We start from the raw sequence: 19,749 nt of genomic DNA, 5'->3' as shown, positions 1-19,749 counted from the left end.
AAAATCTTCACGAAGTCTGCTGCAGCCATGTGGCAATAATACTAAATGTGTGGGTTACTATGGCACAACTTCTCCTTGCGAGATGGTCCTTTACTTGGGACCAGTTTGACAACTTTGATAAGCAAATACACATTCTTTGAATACTAGGCTAGGTCATGTGAAAATTATGACGTTTTGGTTGGCTGATGATTTTTCCTTTCACCTCAGTGGAAATTTTCATTTATTTGTTACTAACTCTGATATTGATTTGCACGGAGTGTACTTATGTTACAATTACGACAGACAGATAGATGTTTTTAAACCTTTACAGGAAAATCGCGGTTTAGCAAAGTAAGGAACCTGTCGCTGTCAAGGCTAACTACAGTTGTAATTATGTTTTCTGAAATGCTTGAAGAACGTGTTGCAGGAGACTTTTGTTTGCCTCAATCAATTATTTAAAAACATACCCACAATTAGGGAGACATCCCGGATGCCAAACAGCACGCAATTGAATAAATTATGGATGACTTCAAGCGCAATACGGCAAACGGGCAGATGAAACCCTCACGTTTTCTCTTTTTTTTCTTTTTTAAACCAAACACATGCTGAGTGGACAGATTTCTTCACCGCGACAAGTTTTAGCAGCTGGGCTAGCGAGTATCCGCCGGACTTAGGAAGCTAATGAGAAAGCAGACAGGCACCGCACAACACTCCCATTAAACACGAGCTCCAGATAACCTAGGCACATCAACACTCTGTCCAGCAGCTTCTATGCCACACAGCGATATTCTCTACAAACACAACAGCTGAACCCCTGAACTGTTGCTTTATACTTCCTGAATTAAAGGCTGCCGCGCAGTGGGTGAACTGCACGCGCTCTCGTCCTTTTGCTGGCTTTCCTAATGCGCCCCAGCCCCTTCGGAATGATTAGGTACGGCAACAAAGCGTCAATCACGTTCTGCTGGCTTCTTTAAATTCTACCTCAAGTTACGGGCAGCACGGTCGATACAAAATCAATACACAAAGTGCAGCTTCGCAAAGTGGGAGACGACGATTATGATTATGATGATGATGGTGTCGACAGACGCTCACCTGGTGAAGTGTCTCAGCAGGTAACTGGGATGCTCGGAAGAGCTCTCCTACTTTGCTAACCGGCACTTTCCCAGAGCTGTCAGGCTGGCACAAAGTGTGAAGAAGATCTGTGTAGCGTCTTTGTTCATTTTCACTCAATGACAGATACAACCCTCCAGACGTCGTGCCAAGTCCCGGATCCATTCCTGGCACACGCAGCCAAAGCACTTTCACGGCCCGTTTGTTATCCCAGCATAGATGAGCACAGCCCGAAGACGCCTCTGCAGCTTGTTTTAGCTTGAGTCGGATGCTAGAGCGTGCGCGACCGCGGAGTGGCGCTGTGATGTCCTAGTGGGGCCTCCGCCGTGACGTCACTTGAGCGGCAAGCCTGTTATTATATAAACATTCCCTTATTTTCTGTTGTTTAAGCAATTTAAATACAGTATGTACATTTTTCTGATATATGTGTTAACGTTTGACCTTTCACAATAAAAAATGTCTAAAGTCTCACTATTAAAATTAAAAATACATCCTTTAAAATGTGTTAAGATTTTGCCTTGATAAACTTTATCTTAATAATAATAATAATAATAATTTTTTGCATTTATATAGCGCTTTTCTCACTACTCAAAGCGCTCAATCTTAGTTCATACTTAAATTAAACTAAACAAAGACTTACATTTATTTTATTATTGACATGTCATGGTGCTGTTTATCCAGCCATCTATTCTTCCATCCAATAATTGTAAAATCAATGCAAAATTAAAGTATACTTGAGCAATATTTATGCATTGTTTAATTTTAATTTTTCTATAACTGTCCCCTTTTTATAATAAATTGGTAGCATATTTGTGAAATTATTTGCTTAATTCTACCTCTTCTTTCGATATATAACAAGAAAGCAAAAACTATGCAAAATTGTATGTAAACTGTTTCACAGTAGCTCTAAAGATTATAGCTTTAAATAATGTGCTTTTTATCCTGTCATTCCTTGTGTTATATTTGATCATTTTCACAATAACAAATGCATTAAGTTCGCAAGTCTGGATAGACTAGAACAGGACCACCAGAGTTATGCCCAAAAAAACAAAATTGGCCACATTCAATGTAGACATAAGTATTTGCTTAATCAGATTTTTTCACATTAAGGTCTGTTGTGTATGAAATTATAGTTTGTGTGTATGTATGTATGTGAGTGTATATATATATATATATATATATATATATATATATATATATATAACACTATATACAGTATATATATTGTGGCAGGAGGCTGGGGGCCAGATCCAGCCGGGACGCCTGGAAGGACCGGGAGGCAATCTATACGTCCCCCAGGCCACGAGGGGGCAACCGCCCTGGATAGTAAGGGAACTACGGGGAAGGAGCAGGGAGGCTCAAACCCGTGGGTGCCCGTGGCTACCGACAGGGGGAGCCCCAAGCCTCATAAAGCCCGGCAGATCTGCACTGCCGCCACACCTGGGAGGGTGGAGGAAGGACCTTCCAGGAATGCCCAGAGTGCTTCCGGGTGCTCATGCGGCACTTCCGCCACACCAGGAAGTGCCACCGGAAGAACGTCAGCAAGCACCTGGAGCACATCCAGGTGATTATAAAAGGGGCCGCCTTCCTACAGTCGGGGAGCTAGAGTCGGGAGCTGGAGGAGGGTGAGGGTGAATGGTGCGGGATCACTGTGTTCTGTGTGGGACTGTGTGGTGAACTTTGTAAATATACTTGTAAATAAATCATGTGTGGTGGAGTAAAGACGGTGTTTGTCTGTCTATGGTCAGGCTGGCTATCACTATAGATAGATAGATAGATACTTCATTAATCCCAAGGGGAAATTCACAGATGTATACAGTATATACTGTATATAAATACATATATATGTATATGTAGTATACTATATTTTGCAGTGGCTTTCATGGTTAATAATAATACAAATAACTTCACATTAAATTAAAGGATTTATCCGCCTGTGCACAAGCAGTGCAACTTAACAGCTAAAGTCATACAGTTGCCCGTTTCATCCCTTCTTCCTGCCACATGAGTAACTTTATGCATGTCAACTAACTACCAAAAATACTGTATATACAGTATAAGAGCAGGTGTACCTAGTGCTGTCCAGGGTGGCGGCACTAACCAGCATTGCCCAAAGTGAGGACAACAACAAAATTTCAAAATGAAGCATAGCATTTTCTCTTCCTCTGTACAAATTTGGTGGTGACAGGTTCAATGGTGCATATTTTGCATAATAGACAAACTCAAGTTAAGGGTATCTAGCACTGCCCAGGGTGGAAGCACTGACTAAACATTGTAAGAAAACACAACCTATGCCCTTCCCAAGTACAAATGAGGCATACAGTATGTGAAAATAGACTCAAAAGAGTGGAATTGTGTACCAGACAATCTCAATTGAGTGACCTGGAGTTACTGGGTCTGGGGGCACCAGATAAATTTTGGAAAGAAACTTAGCCTACAGTCTTCCCCTGTACAAAATGATAGGTTCAGACACAGACACAGAGATTTATATGTTAAACAGATGATAGGACTAAAACTAAACTAAAGCTAAACTAAATTATCAACTAAATTAAGATAATGTAACTAATGAAAATGTATTGGATGCACTGCTTATAAAAGCAAATATGGCCATTAAAATCACTTCATAAGTACAGCTCATTAAGAAGACAAAAATTTTATCGAAGGCATGTTTCAATACACAGACTTAATAGAGCTCAAGATAACTAAGGTTCAGAAAGCATTAGAGAATTTCGGGCTTCGGTTTGAAGTTAAATGCTGGCAAAAAAGGAACTTCTTAAGGATTTTTAATCAAAATGCTGCACCTTCTTTTACCAAAAGAAACTTTTGAGTAGCACGCAATGTGATCTAATAGGTTAACGTATTTAGCTTGTGCACAAAGTTGATAAATTGTAGCATGCTATTCTTTGATGATTAATGTGAGGTATATCAATCTATTTTATTTATATTAATGCTCAAAAAGTGGTATATCATAGAATGTATTTTCTGATATCATTTGCGTCAAGCAAAATCCACCTATCTTGCTTTAATACCCAGGTGATATAAATCTTTAGACTGATTTATAATAATATCAATATTTGCTACATACAAATCTGACACTCAAAATTAATTCCTGTTCTATGTTGTCCTCTACTTATTGTGATACATTTAGTTGATAGCTTTTTCTAAAGTGACTTAGAGGATCAGGATTTTTTTCTAATATGTGCATCCTTTTTCTTAACTGTAACAGAGGTGGATTAGGTGATCAGATCAGGGTCACACAGCGAGCACTTACCTGGCAACTGTGAAATTTAAAGTCCAATGCTTTAGTCATTACATCTGCCTGCCTGCCTCTTTTTCTCCTACTTTTTTCTCTTGTTTGTCTTTGTTCTTTAAAAGGATTGATTTCTCATTTATGATGATTTCTAGGTTAAATGCTTTATTTGTTCCTGTATTATTCTCAGTTATATGTTTAAGCATGTAAATGTGTTTGCTTTCTTTGTTCTTAATATTTGCATAGTTGTTATGTGGATATGATACAAAGTTTGTTAAAATGTCCTGTAGTATGTACTAACACATCTCCTAGCTCTATTAGGCAAAATGTGATTACTGTACATCATAAGCAGTAATCTTTGCAAATATTAGCATAAGCAACAAGAAAAACTGGTTTGCGAACAGGTGACTAACATAAAAACATAAGAAACCCCAGGGCGAGACAAGACCAGTGGAGGCCTACTACCTTATCCTGCCAACAGGTGGGGTGTGGGGGGCGGGGGGGTTTAAAAGTAGTATGTCCAGTATATATGTAGCTTAAAGGGAATAGCTTTTGGACTGATGTGGTTTCAAATGCTAGACCAAAACAAGCTAAGGGCATGTGTTCATTTTAAACATAATATAACAACACCATGTTCCAGATCATATCCCAAAAGCACCAGGCTCCTATCTGAGTACATTTTTCTCTGAAACTAAAATCAGTCTATGCATTTGTATATTTCTCTGTGTGTGTCTTGTTTTCTGTCCTCTGTTTAAATTTTACAGAATTAACTGTAATAACAATTTAAGTAAGATGCAGGGAAAGACCAACACAAATGAAGGCCAAAAATGCAAATATCATTAGTAGAGTGTGTAATTATATGATTTTATGACTCATTTGTTTTATTATAATATAAAATCTAATTTATCACCTTGGTTGAAAAACATGCTTTTATATTGAAAATGCGGGCAGCATGGTGACGCAGTGGTAGCGCTGCTGCCTCACAGTTAGGAGACCTGGGTTCACTTCCCGGGTCCTTCCTGCATGGAGTTTGCATGTCCTCCCCGTGTCTGCGTGGGATTCCTCTGGGTGCTCCGGTTTCCTCCCACAGTCCAAAGACATGCAGGTTAGGTGCATTGGCGATTCTAAATTGTCCCTAGTGTGTGCTCGGTATGTTTGTGTGTGCCCTGCGGTGGGCTGGTACCCTGCCCGGGCTTTGTTTCCTGCCTTGTGCCCTGTGTTGGCTGGGATTGGCTACAGCAGACCCCCGTGACCATGTAGTTAGGATATAGCGGGTTGGATAATGGATGGATGGATGGATATATTGAAAATGCAAGATTTATGGAAAAATTAGCCTATATAATATGTTACTTTACTAGAGTAACTTCGTACATTAGATTTTAAACATGTGATAGAGTTGAGATTTGCCACATCTAGGTTAGGTTAGGTAGACTTTATTTTCCCCGAGGGAAATTTGTTTGAAGAAGGATGGTACAAAAACATAAGACATTGTCACACAGATATAAGAAAATAAGCAAAAATACAACAGCTGACAACTAGTGTTTTCATAAGTACACATACACATACTTTAACAGCATCTCTACAAATAACAGAATTCAGAATGCTTATAGTTTTGTGAATAAAAGACTTCTTGAATCTTTTGCTTTTTCCCCTCAGAAACCTAAGCCTGCAGCGTGATGGAAACAACTGAAATATAGGGAAAAAATGATGGCTATTGTCTGACAGAAGTAAATTAGCTTTCTTTCTAACCTGTTTAGAATACAGCTCTGTGACAGGCTTATGAGGCAAACCAATAATTTTACTGTTAATTTTTACAATGTTATCAAGATGGTTTGTATTCTTAATGTTAAGGTTGCCAAACCAACAAATAAAAGCAAATCTAATAACAGATTTAGTAAAGGACTTATTAAAGAAAGTGTCTTCATGGTTTTGTCCACTTTAAAACTGTTTACTTTTCTATGAAAGAAAAGCTGTGTCTGACCCTTCTTACAATTCTTTTCTGTGTTAAGATCAAAGTTTAGCCTGTTATCAATGATTGTCCCCAGATATTTGTAGTGCTCTGCCATCTCCACACTCTCTCCTTTAATCAAAGTTGAGACAGTGAAAGGCGTAGAGTACCTGAGATCTATAACCAAATCCTTTTTCTTAGAAATGTTTAGCTGTAGAAAAGAACAATTCCACCATTGGACAAACTCATTTACAATACGTCCATGGCTGTCCTCCTTATCTTGTACAAGACTCACAATGTCAGTCATCTTCAAATTTCAGGATATGTCTGTCATTGTATGAACCCCTGAAATCATATGTATATCAGATAAATGAAAGAGGTGATAGGCAGCAGTCTCGAGGTGTACTGACTGAAATATTTAGGCTATCAGAAAAACAGCCATTTGTACTCTGTCTTTGTGTTCTGTTAGTTAAAAAGTCCAGAATTCACTGCACTAAATTATGAGATAAACAGAATTTATCAACCACTCTGTTTATCAACTAAAATGTGGGGATTGATTGTATTAAAAGCTGACAAAAAATCTATAAACAACAACATTGTGTGTTTCTTTGGGCATCCTAAATGCTCATACAATAAACTGAGAAGTGTTGCTTTGGCTTCCTCCACCACACTCTTTTCTCTGTATGCAAATTGCCAAGGATCCAGATAATTCTGGGTTTTGTTTAGTAGTTTTTTTCTTAATTAACTTCTCAAAAGATTTCATGCTTTGAGAAGTTAAGGCCACTGGTCTGATGTCAATTAATGCTTTGATGTGTGTATGTTTTGCCATAGGAATAACGTTTGCCCGTTTCCATAGGCTGGGCTCTTGCTGTAAATCGAAAGTGGAATATTGGAGAGAGCTGCTCTACACAGGATTGAAGCAGGAACTCACTCATTCTCTCTGGACCCAAGCTTTTTCGATTTTAATCTGTTTAAGGACCTTTCTGACATCATTCTGGTCAAAGTAGGGCTGACTCCTGGCTTCATTTCTGAGCTGATTCTTTTGTTGATTAAGTTCTGAAGCAAAAACTGGTCTCTCAGATTTTGAATTGAATTCATTTTATTTTTGAGCCAACTGATAAACAGTTTTAATTCCCGCCAGAACATGCATATTGCATTTAGTGTAGATGCCAACCATCATCTTCATGCCATTCCACAATGAATCCAGGTTATCAGTCCATAGATCATTCTTAGTCCTGTCCTTATACTTCAACTTTGCCCACTTGGTTTCATGTTTTACCTCCTTCTGTAATTCCTTTTGTTCAGTTAATGATTCAAGTTGAAATGCCCTGTTTTTCTCAGTTCTTTTAAATCTCTGGTAATCCATGGCTTGTTGTTAGGGTATATTGTGACTAATTTGACAGAGAGTATGGCATCCTCACAAATTTTATATAACTGTTTATAGTGTCCGTTAGTTAATCAGTGTAAGCATAGAATTTTTTAAGCATGGGCCAGTCAGTACATTGAGAACAACAATGCACACATGTAACCAGAAATGAAAAATAGCTATTTGATACAGTAATTGTGATTAATGAGCCTGATTGTTTAGCATACATGCAGCTGATGTAAGGACAGTTCTTTCAGGCAGTAATTTTGGCTGATAAATGCAAGCCTGATCTATCACTTTCAGGTGGAGGCCATGAGTGATAAGAGCAGGTGCACAGTGCACAGAAAGGGATAAAGGTGCTATTTGGGTCTTAGAAGAGCACAATCCATAAATAACATGGCTGAGATGGTATATATCCATACCTAGCAAGTTTCATAAAAAGCTCGCTGAATACGCAAAATGTATGGGTATTTATAAAGGTGAGGGACCATCTAGAAGCCAGAAGCTGTGTGCAAGAAAAATGCCACCTTGAACTCTGCCAAACTGAGCGTAACATTCGTCAGCATCCCCACTGAAGATATGGATGATGATTGTACTGTTCCAATGTCTTCTCTTTGGATTGGATATGTATTTTTAAATGATTATACTATATTGTATACTGGGAGTGAAAGCTGCATATTAAAGCAAGTTAAATATGTATATCTCTTTTTGTACCATAATTCTCTCATCTGATTATTTCCTCTATGGTTACTGAAGTGGAATATATACCGGTTCAAGTATGTCCTGTATTTCAATAAAGAACACAATCCCGGGGAGACAAGGCGCTAAACAGAATTTTCATCCCAGATGTTTTTCTCTTAAATTACAGCTTTCCTCCTTTAAAGACTGGTTTATAGATTTGAATAAGTTGGACATAGTTATAATCTGGTGAACCCAGCAGGGTATTTGCTCTAGATTCATAAGCACCTTTAATGTTCACTATATACCTCCCCACTAGTTCCTATCATCCAGTGCATTGTTTTTTTTCCCACCAGTGCTATGCAGATGATGCACAGCTGTACCTGTCATTCCCTCCAAATGTCCACAAGGTATCAGTTAGAATCTTGCTCTGTAAACTGATATTACAAATTGGATGAAGGAACACCATCTCCAACTCAACCTGGCAAAGATGGACCTTCTTATTATCTCAGCTTTTCCATCTGTTCAGCACCCCATTTCTGTTCAGCTTGGCTGACTATTGCTAACACCCACCAATTTGAAATGCAACCTTGGAGTGGTAATTGATGACCAGCTTTCATTCAGGGACCATGTTTCTACGGCTTTGCGTTCTTGCAGTTGTACTCTGTGTGATACCTGCAAGATCAGACTGCATCTGACAGAATATGCAGCACAGTTTCTAGGCCAGGCTTTGGTCTTGTCACATCTGGACTACTACAACTCTCTGCTGGCAGGAGCCTGGCATGTTCACCAAACCACAGCAGATGATTCAAAATGCAGCTGCATGTCTGTTTTTTTAAACAGCTGAGGGAGGAACATGCCACTCCTTCTCTTGAGATCACTACACTGGCTTTCTGTAGTGGCACAAGTTGAAATCCTTGATACTTGCTTACAGAGTAGTCTGTGGGTCTGCATCTACTGTATATTGGAGACAATAGGCCCCATACTCCTTCTCGACCACTCAAGTCTGCTCTTGACCGGCCTCTGGTGAAGTCACTTCTGTCTGGTATCAAATCTCAGTTCAAACTCCTTTCATGTGTAGCGCCTAGCAGGTGAAATAAGCTGCCCACCATCTTCCTAACTATTGACTCCCTCCCTTTGTTTAAGATGCATTTGAAGACTCTTTTGTTTAGTGAATTTTTGTTTAACTGATATGAGCTGTTAGGAATTGCAATTTAGGAATTGTGACTAGCTTGCGTTTTGGTTTCTGATTTCTTCCCTTTTGACAATCAATTTTATAACCTTTTCCTGCAACACGTGTTTCCCAAATAGTCCCAGACTGATGTTTACTCAAGTTTGTACATGCTTTGTAAGTTGCTTTGGAAAAAGCTTCTGCTAAGCAAATAAATGTAAATATATGTTCCCATAGCACAGATCAAGCATTGTGTTGTGACAAGTTTTACAAATGGCATATTAATGAAAATTACACAATGTTTTTTTTAATGAGCACTAGTTAAAACGCCAAAAATAAAGTTTGGAGAGTTAAGAGAAAATGATTGAAGCCTGCATATCACTTTAGAGATGGTGTTAGCACCTTTGCTCACCACTGCTCTTGGGTGAATATCAACAATCGTAATTAACATTTATGGAAACTCTCTGGGCTAATAAATCGGGCGCAGCAAGACAGACAGATGTTCCACATTTTAAAGGTTCTCCCCTTGTGTTGTGATTTTTTTTTTCTTTCATTGATTCCAACCTCCTGCAGTCTGAAGATTTTCTATAAGGTGGACTTTGATTTATAAATGATTGTGTAAGTGATTGTGTTTGTTGTTATGTTTTGCCAGCACTTTTTTAGTGCTTGTTTTTTGCTGGGACATGGCGCGAATTCTCTGAAAGATGTTTTAAAAAATGATTGCATAGATTGAAAATGAATATTTTCATTGTCTTTAATATAAAGATTGCTATATTCTACTGTTTTTTCTGTCACACATGTACCGGTCACAGGGCAGGGTCATCTCTGGAAGGGATGCTAGCCCATCTCAGGGAACTCTCACATCCACATTAGGTTAACTTTAATAGCAAATCAATCAAACCACAAAAAACAGAGTACACATGGAAAGCCATACAAGAAAAAAAAAAAACGAGAAAATGAATTCATCTTACAGAAGTCACGTCAGCCAGAAATCAAAACGGCTTTCTCACACCAAAGTTTGGCAAAGTTACTTCAGCAATATCATCCATCCATCCATCCATTATCCAACCCGCTATATCCTAACTACAGGGTCACACCCACCATAATAATTTACTTTTTCCAAGACGGATTAACTGGGTGTCATTCTACTCCTTTGTGGATGAGCCTCCAGATTCTGAATATTGCATTTTTTCTTTCACTACTTTCAAATTTCTTCATTAGTAAAAATACATTTTGATTGTCACTTTATTAAAATATTCAACTATGTATATACAGTATTTATATCTTTATGTGTGTATGTAAAGGAATTTTGGATTGTGGCAGAGAAGCCACCAACTTCACCTTCCCTAAGGGAGCTCTTTTTGTATCTTTAAACTTTTATACTACTTACTAATAGATTTAGCTAGTGGTCTATGGCAGAGTTCTGTTAAACCAGGTTAACAGATCTGATACTATTTAGTAATGTGACTGCCATGGTGACCCCCTACAATCTGAATTTTGTGCTGTATCTCCTAAATCTTATAAAAGCTGACTTTAATTAAAATGATAACTAAAATTCTCTCCACTGTTTTTTTAATAAACGTTTTGCATTTAATAAATTTCAAAATGATTCTGGCACCAGCCAAAGTGGGAATGATCCTAAATGGAATTTATTTCAGTCTCTTTTATGTCAAAAGTACACTGACTAAACATATTTATAGAAGCAAGCATGTCTGCCTCAGAGTTCCTGGGTGTCAGCATTTCCACAGAAAAACATGAGCCATGTGGCGTCGGTGAGATGTGCTGCCTTATAAGGCATGATCAGTAGCATTATCCCGGGTTAGACAGCAAATCTTGGTAAATCGTTGTTGAGACTAGCTTGATGAAAAGGTAAGAAAAAGTTATTTGTTTAAACAAAATATTATGGGATAGGCTGCAGGACCCCCCACAACTCTGGTCTGAATCAAGCAGGTTAGAAAATGACATGACAAATCCATGGTCCATAAAGAAAATCCAAAATAGGCAAGAGATAAATGAGAATGCAGAGAGGTGCAGTGATAAAATTCAAATGGGCAAAAACTAATTGAAGTTTAAAAAATCAGGTAAAAACTCAAATACCAGCAATACAGAAAAGAACAAATCCACCTTTTGAAGTTCAAAGTTCAAAGTTTACTGTATTGTCATATGCATAGTAAGGAAACACATTTCCCTGTACAATGAAATTCTTTCTTTGCTGTCCACACCAAATGACAAAACCAACGTATAAAGATAAACACAAATAATAAGTAGCAGATATATAATAAGTAACAGAGGCAGCATAAAGTATAAAAAAAGAATAGAAGTATAAAGTGTAATGTGCAGGTAGGTGTGTGATGGACAAGTCAAATACAGTTGTGTGAGGAAGATAGAATGAGGTGAACTGTGGTTATAAACTCCAGCCAGTTGTTTAGGAGTCTAATGGCCTTGGGAAAGAAAGAGTTCTTTATATTGGAAGTCCTGCATTTCATACTTCTATACCTCCTGCCTGAGGGTAGAAGTGTGAACAGTTCATGTTGGGGGTACTTGAGGATCGAGGCAGTTCTCCTGTGGATTCTGCAGTTGTAGATGCTCTGCGGAGAGGGCAGTGGGGTCCTGGTGATCTTCTCAGCAGTCTTTACCACTCTCTGCAGGTGTTTGCGGTCCATAGCAGTAGTGTTGCTGTACCACACGGTGATGCAGCTGGTCAAGATGCTCTCAGCAATGCAGCTGTTGAAGTTGCCAAGGATCTTAGTAGACATACCAAACTTCCTCAGCCTCCTCAGAAAGTACAGCCGCTGTTGAGCCCTCTTGACCAGCTGTGTGGTGTTAAGTGTCCAAGTGAGGTTCTCACTGATGTAGATGCCCAGGTATTTAATGCTGCTCACCCTCTCCACTTCAAGCCCTCAGATGAACAGTGGCCGGTGAGGTCTCCTCTCCTTCCTCATATCCACTATCATCTCCTTCGTCTTGTCTGTGTTGAGGATGAGGTTGTTGTCCTCACACCATGATGCCAGACTGTCCACCTCCCTCCTGTAGGCCACCTCGTCCCCTCCAGTGATGCATCCTATCACTGCAGTGTTGTCTGCGAACTTTAGGATGATGTTATCTTTGTGGGAGGTGACACAGTTGTGGCTGAACAGGGTGTAGAGGATGGGGCTGAGGATGCATCCCTGTGGAGTGCCTGTGTTTGTGATAATGGTGCTGCAATCCTATTACCAGTCCTGACAGACTGGGGCCTGCCAGTCAGAAAGTCTAGGAGCCATTCACAGAGGGTGGGGTGCAGGCCAAGTGTTGACAGTTTATGGGTGACTTTATGGGGGATAACCGTGTTAAAGGCAGAGCTGTAGTCAACAAAGAGCATCCTAATGTAGGAGTCTTTGTTCTCCAGGTGGGAGAGGGAATAATGTAGTCCAGCGGCGATGGCACCTGAGGTGGACCTGTTGGGCCGGTAGGCATACTGCAGGGTGTCCAGAGTGTCCGGTATGCTGCTCTGAATGTGGGCCAGCACCACTATCTCAAAACACTTCATGATGATATGAAACAGGTGATTTAAAAAATTATGTTAAAAAAGCAGAGAACCACAAGACAAAACACAAACAAAAGAGGAGCTCTACACATTGGCCACTGTAAAAGTAAGCTATATGTGGAAAACATGCAAATATTTCACATATAGTAGCTTGGCATTGGACCCACCTTCCACCAGTTGTGAGGCTACGTCACCAACCACTGCACCACAGTGCAACTTATCACATTGACCGGAATTAGGTGTAAATTATACAAAAACAGTTATAACGATGATGTACTGTAGCTCTACTTTGACATCTTTGGTGGACTGGCATCCCCATTCAGGTTTGGCTCTTGCATTGTACCAAGTGCTGTCAGATTAGGTTCCAGCACCAAGATAGTCTGTAAAAGAAAACAAAAAGGAGCTGAAAATATGCATATGCACTGACTATTTTGCCATTAGTTGTTTTGCATTGTCAGTTTAATGCTGCTTCACTTAAATCAAGCACTTAATTTTCTCATAACCATTAAAGCTCTTAGTAGCCAGTTCAGACATGTTCTAGTAAATTGCTACTTCCAGCTATATTTTTTATCGTGTGTTTGGGATTTGCATCCTAACATAATCTGATTTAAAATGTTAACTTGGTAAATTGCAGAATTAGGTCAATGGTATTAGGTCACATGCACTTCTAAGCTGGAATTCAGATTTTACTAAGAGAGAAACAAAATATTTACTTTAATTTTTTAATGCACATCTAGTTTATAACCCTTTGGGACTTCAATGTATTAAATTACAGAGTGAACAGCAATAATTATGGTTATTTGCAACATTATTTAATGCCATTTGATAATATGTCTATGAAATTAACAGAATGACAACATCAACATTAGTTCTGCCTTTTTGACCCCTTCTTAATAGTGAAGAGCTCCACAACACATACTGTATTTAGTAGCATCTTGACAGTTATCTATACATTAGAAAGTAGAGGCCTACATTTCAGTGAGGCAACAGTGATATGCTCATTGTTCTGTGCATCCTACATTAACAATTCTGGTCCATCTAGTGAAGCAAAAACCTTCCATGTATTTGAATCTATTATGATTTATGCCATGGGCTACACTTCATGGTATCTTCATGTGTGGTTTTCTCCTCCTCAGCACCTGATGGGCTTGTTATGACCTTTAGTTTTGCCCATCAGACCACTATGAATCAGTCAGTACATGTCTCCTGGGTGTATTATTAGATAGTATCAGCAATTTATTAAGTCTGAAAAGGATGGTTAAGCAAAAAACATTGAGTTGGGGCTGTGGCATGAAGATCATTTTAATTTCATATAAAAAGACTGAAAGCCGATGCATAAATAAATTAAGGTGAGCTGTTGCAGCATCCTCGTGACCCTGTTCAGGACTAAGCAGGTTGGAAAATGACTTTTGCAGTGTGTTATACACATAACCAGTATGTAGGGGAAAATATGGCCTCAGGAGGGTCACATGCTCTCTTTGTGGTCTGCTAGTCAAATGATGACCAATTCTTGGATATTTTTTTTCTTCACCAGAATGGGCAGAGCTGGAGGTGGTGTGAAAGTGACTTAAGTTCTCTTCCTGCTGATGTTCTTCCATTTTAAAGAGGGAAATGTAAGCTCGGAGAACAACTGTTCAAATCTCCAATGTCTTCTTCTGTGAACTCTTAAATCAGACCCTGTAACAGAATGAGCATGCTTCTGTGTTCAATGTGTGATATAACATTAACATGAAGATCTTTGACTGCCAGTGTATCCGCATGCTTAACTGCTATTCGTGTAATATACAAAAATAAGCTGATTTCATTCTGGAGATAGATTTACATGAATCAGTCATACAAATCTGTAGTTTTCAGGTTTCCCAGAATCTCGCTTTTCTTATACACCGAAATGCCAATTTATTAGGTACAAGTATCTAGTACAGTTTTTCCTTTGGCCTTCAGAATAGCATGAACTCTTTTGAGCATTAATTCTAGAAGATGGTAGATGCATTGTTCAGTTATGTTCGGAAAGGCAGAAATGATTACATCATGTAGTTACTGTAGATTGGATGGCTGCACAGTCTTGTGGAGAAAAGCCATTTTCACCTCACCCTAACAATTCTTGATAGAGTTCAAATCTGGGGAATGTGCAGACCACTGATACATTGAAAACTTGCTGTCATATTTTTAGAATAATACAGTGTGTCTTGTTGTATGAAGCATTATCATTCCATTTCAAGTGTGGATAAATTTTAACCATGAAGGAATGAACTTGGTCAGCAATGATATTCATATACACTTTGACTTTCAGACATTCTTCAATGGATGTCAATCGACCTTATATGTGCCAAGAAAACATTTTCCTACACCATCACATTGCTGCCATGGGCCTATACTTGTTGATACCAATCAGTATGGCTCCATGGCCTCACATGGCTTGTGTCAAATTGTGATCCTTCCTTGAGCTTGATGCAAAATGAGCCTAGACTGATCCATAAAGAAACTTTCTCCAGTCCTCATCAGTCCAGTTTTGATGCTTTTGTAACCACTGGAGACATGTGTTCTTGTTTTTCATTGACAACATTGACACTCGAAATGGTCTTCAACTGTTGTAGCCCATTTTAGGCAAAGTTTGATAAGTGTTGCATTCTGCAATGACATTCTGTACACCAATGTTTAATTCATATGTGATTTGTCTGCCCAAATTACCTCAGTCCCAATAGAAATCTGAGCTAATTTGTCCCAACTTAGGCAATTCCAAACTAAATCTACTCCTACCTCCTCAGCCACCAAGAAAGACAACTACTAGCAGAATTAAAATACAACTGAGAAAATATTAGATTAAGAAAAGGTTACAAAGTAAACTACAGATATACAGTACATACAGTATATATACACATACTGCGGTTGGTTGGCACCCTGCCCAGGATTGGTTCCTGCCTTGTGCCCTGTGTTGGCTGGGATTGGCTCCAGCAGACCCCCGTGACCTTGTGTTCAGATTCAGCAGGTTGGAAAATGGATGGATGGATATATACACATAAAAATAATACAGTATATACAGATTATAAAGAACTGTAAGTGCAGTGTAAAGGAAGAGCCATATTTCCCATCAAAACACCACACATATAAACAAATAAAATACAAAGACAAAGTCCACAAATTATGTGCAGATATTTGGTCTAATTATTAATCAGTTAGTGAATAGAAGTTGCTTTTGATTTGATTGCAATGATGGCCTGAACCTGACTAAAACTGAAGCAGTTATAACTTAACAGAAACTAAAAAGCAAACAGCTCAACCCACAAGAAAGTAAACCAAAATTACCTCACCCTATGTGTTTCTGCTGAAGCATAAATCCATAGGAGCGATGTCCAAAATATTATCAGGTGGCCAACCTACTGACTGCAGGAGCTGAAATTGTGAACAAATGGATGACATAATCAATGAAAACTGGAACAAACAGTGGATGTGCAGGTAAATGAAAAACAAGGGCGAGCCATACTTTTTTGGGCGTCATTTCAAATCCTACTGACCAGAACAGATGTACAAGTAAAAAACGGAAGCTCTACTACAAGAAATGGTAAATACTGTCTGTCACCATCATCTCATTCTGAATTCGTTAAATGGGAAAACCTTTAAATACTGTATATGTGTTCATTAACACACATATAAAAAGGGCAGTTACAACCAACATTTATTCACTGTACATAAATAAACAATTTTATATGTTAATGTAGTCACTCTACCACTCTTGTAAACGTTTGAAATATTTGTGAGTGAAAAGACCGTGAAGAGCAAAACATATTTTTCCTAGATGCTTGATCACTGTTACTGTAATATATATGAGTGGTACAGATCAAGTACCTAACCAAAGCCAAGTCATAATCAGTAAGTCCATCAGAAATATACAAATTATATATTTTAAAGCAAGAACCAGAATAGGAATATGGGAATGCAGTGGTTAAAGTCAATAATATACGAAAGTCATGGCAAATTAACAAAGGATGGCAGCAGAATATCAAACAGGCAACATGCCAGGCAAATTCTCCAATGTATGCCATCCCCACAAAGAAAATTGAATGGTTGTACACACGAGGGGAATGCACAAGACCACTGGTGCTTATTTGGGATTGTCCAGTTTGCGTACAATCAGGATATTTCAAATGAATGACAAAAACAAAATGAAAACACACACCTTGACTGAACAGAGCTACATGACTACTGCTTGGCAAAGTATGCAGTTTCAAAGAGACTTGAGAATTGCTGCTCTGGAACATAAAACGTATAACAGGATGCAGGACTATAGTCAGCTTAATTGGATGCCACTAAAGAGCTACTGCTTGGTAAAATTACTTGTGGAACACAGAAAAATACACAGAGGAGATGTCTTTGACATCTTATGTTGAACAGCATTTCAGAGAAAAACAGAACATAAAAATAGTTTGTTCTGCTCTTAAGCAAAACCTAAAGCCTGCAACTTTTTTTTTTCTTTTGGGATTTATTTTGTGAAACATTTTCCACATGTATCAGCAAAGCATTGTGCTTAGTACCAGCATACATACAAAGCAAAGAATGTCAATACACTACCAAAGCACAAAAAAAGTCCAGATAGCATAAGTGACAGAATCTGTGCAGAAAGACACCCAACCTCACAAAACCCTGAATTGTACTGTTTCATTTCATGCTTTAAATTGCATTAAAATCAAAAATCAAAGATACACTGTTGTCAGTTATACTTGTCACTTGCTTGGTCACTGTTTATTTGGATAAGCATTTTTAATAGTCATTAAATCATTAATAGTACACCTTCTAAAATACTAATGGCCTCCATAGGTATCTACTAACATTTTCTTGAAACTGACAAACACTGTTTAAAGACACGAAACAGTTGATAGTGAAAGTGTAATCCCGTTTATAACCTCTAGGTGGCTAAAGGCTGAACTTTAAAGAAAAGATGTTATCAGTTGATCAATAGGCCATCTATCTTGCTCTGTTAGTCCTAAATCAGATGATTACTTTACTAATTTTGAAGATTTTTAAATCAGAACATAAATACGGGAGGATTTGGGGTGTCGCAAATTGTCTGTTATATTGTGGGCTAAAAGGAAAATATATAAACTACAGTGCCTTTCTTACATCAAGGTGTCCCCTTGAAATTCTCCTTGCTTGTTACTTTGACAGCTGGAATTGTCTATTCAGTGTTGGGAGATCCAAAACAGCATACCTTGTCAGATAACCTTTAGCATTTCTGCTTCCAATAAGCAAAACACTGAGACTGAATTTATAAGTTTCTGCTGGCCTAGGAAGAGGACAGGCAAAAGAGGGTGACTACTTAGGAGACTGACCCATTCAACAGGATTTTTCACAGAAGAACCAGCGAGAGGTCAGACTGCAAGGTTGCAGAGCTGAATAGTGAGCTACACCATTTCACAGAAACTCTTGGCACTAGAACAAAATTAAGAAATGTTCTGTAATAGTCTAGTTAATCTATAGCCAGGAGCTTAATCAGATTGAAAACTCAATGGGAAAGATGGAACGTGTTAAAATCTGGGATGCAAGAAAGACCGATGATCTGTAAAAATGTCAAGTGTTTTTTAATTGTGGGCAAATGAGTTATGCTACCCATTACGGAGGGGCACAGTCCAATGAAAGAAGGCCATTTGCATTTGTTTACAGTATATATAATAACCTAAAAGCTCATTTAAATACTTGGAGACTCCTGTACTGTAAACATGTCATTCAAAGATCACACACTATAAATAAAGGCAGTCATGGAGCAAGGGGCTTCAAGCCACTGGAAAATGATTTCTGGAAAAACAACTACCTAGAGCAGACCGATAAGCATGACTAATATGGACATGAAGCAAGACACTTCCCGTGTGTTTACATTATATGAGGACTGAAAGCTTCTGCCTGCTAAGAGTGCCTGCTCATCTGTTTGTATTACTCAGCAATACTGTCTTATTTAGAAGGTCTTTATGTTATAGATAAAGTCTGTTTTTTGTTTCTAAACTTGCTTTCTTTGATGAATTTCAATCAGGTTTGCTACTCAGTGATCTTACTATATTTCAGCCAGGATTCTTGTGTTGTGTCAAGTTTTGTTCATTCTTGATTCTTTTCTTTATATTAATGTTACTTTTGTTAATTATGTGCATTATTCTTTGTTTTTTATTTTGACTTTGTATGTAGGCTGCCTATGTTACATTTGATGTGTTTTGTTGGTGGTTCCCCAAAATCAGAGCCACCTGCCAATCACTGCCAGGAACTGCTCTCCGCCCAATAAATCTGAGGGTTCTCCCAGGTGGTTAATTTCGAATGTGCTTGGGAGTCTAGTGAGTGTATCTGTGTATAGTTCTGTGCTTTTGTGATTTTTTGGATTTTTGACCTGATTGCTTAGTTTTTGAACTTTCTTCAAATATCTGTATTGGAACTTTTTTGCTTGAAATAAAAGGTTCATTCAAGGCAGAAAGAGGTAAGTGTTATAAAAACAAATTAGCAGGTACAGTTAGGGAAAGTAGAGGAATACAGGCAAAAAGTCTGCTTTTTTTGGACAAGTTTCATCATTTTGTAGGTGGTGATAGGGTACCATTTACATTGCAGGTCAACTCACTTATTGAACTCACCAAACAAGGCGGCTCATGCATAACCATGAATCTTTGAAAAGCAGCTCCTGAATGTAATAAAGTCTTCACAGCATTAAAGTCAACTCAACTTAAGTGGCTTTCTTGTCAACCATCTATATACA

General features: G+C 38.4%; 1 protein-coding gene across 1 annotated transcript in view; it reads right to left on the bottom strand.

The window, feature by feature from the left end:
* The window catches only part of reps2 (RALBP1 associated Eps domain containing 2), a 241,800-nt gene extending 240,426 nt beyond the window's left edge, over nt 1–1,374 (bottom strand). Inside the window, 1 exon segment of the mRNA XM_028799808.2 lies at nt 1,072–1,374. Within this exon segment, the coding sequence (XP_028655641.1) occupies nt 1,072–1,254 (183 nt within the window). The 5' untranslated portion in view covers nt 1,255–1,374.
* Nucleotides 1,375–19,749: the final 18,375 nt, after the last annotated feature.

Source organism: Erpetoichthys calabaricus, chromosome 4 (genome assembly GCF_900747795.2).
Source record: "Erpetoichthys calabaricus chromosome 4, fErpCal1.3, whole genome shotgun sequence".
NCBI classification, from domain to species: domain Eukaryota; kingdom Metazoa; phylum Chordata; class Cladistia; order Polypteriformes; family Polypteridae; genus Erpetoichthys; species Erpetoichthys calabaricus.
This window is presented reverse-complemented; position numbering and strand designations above follow the sequence as displayed.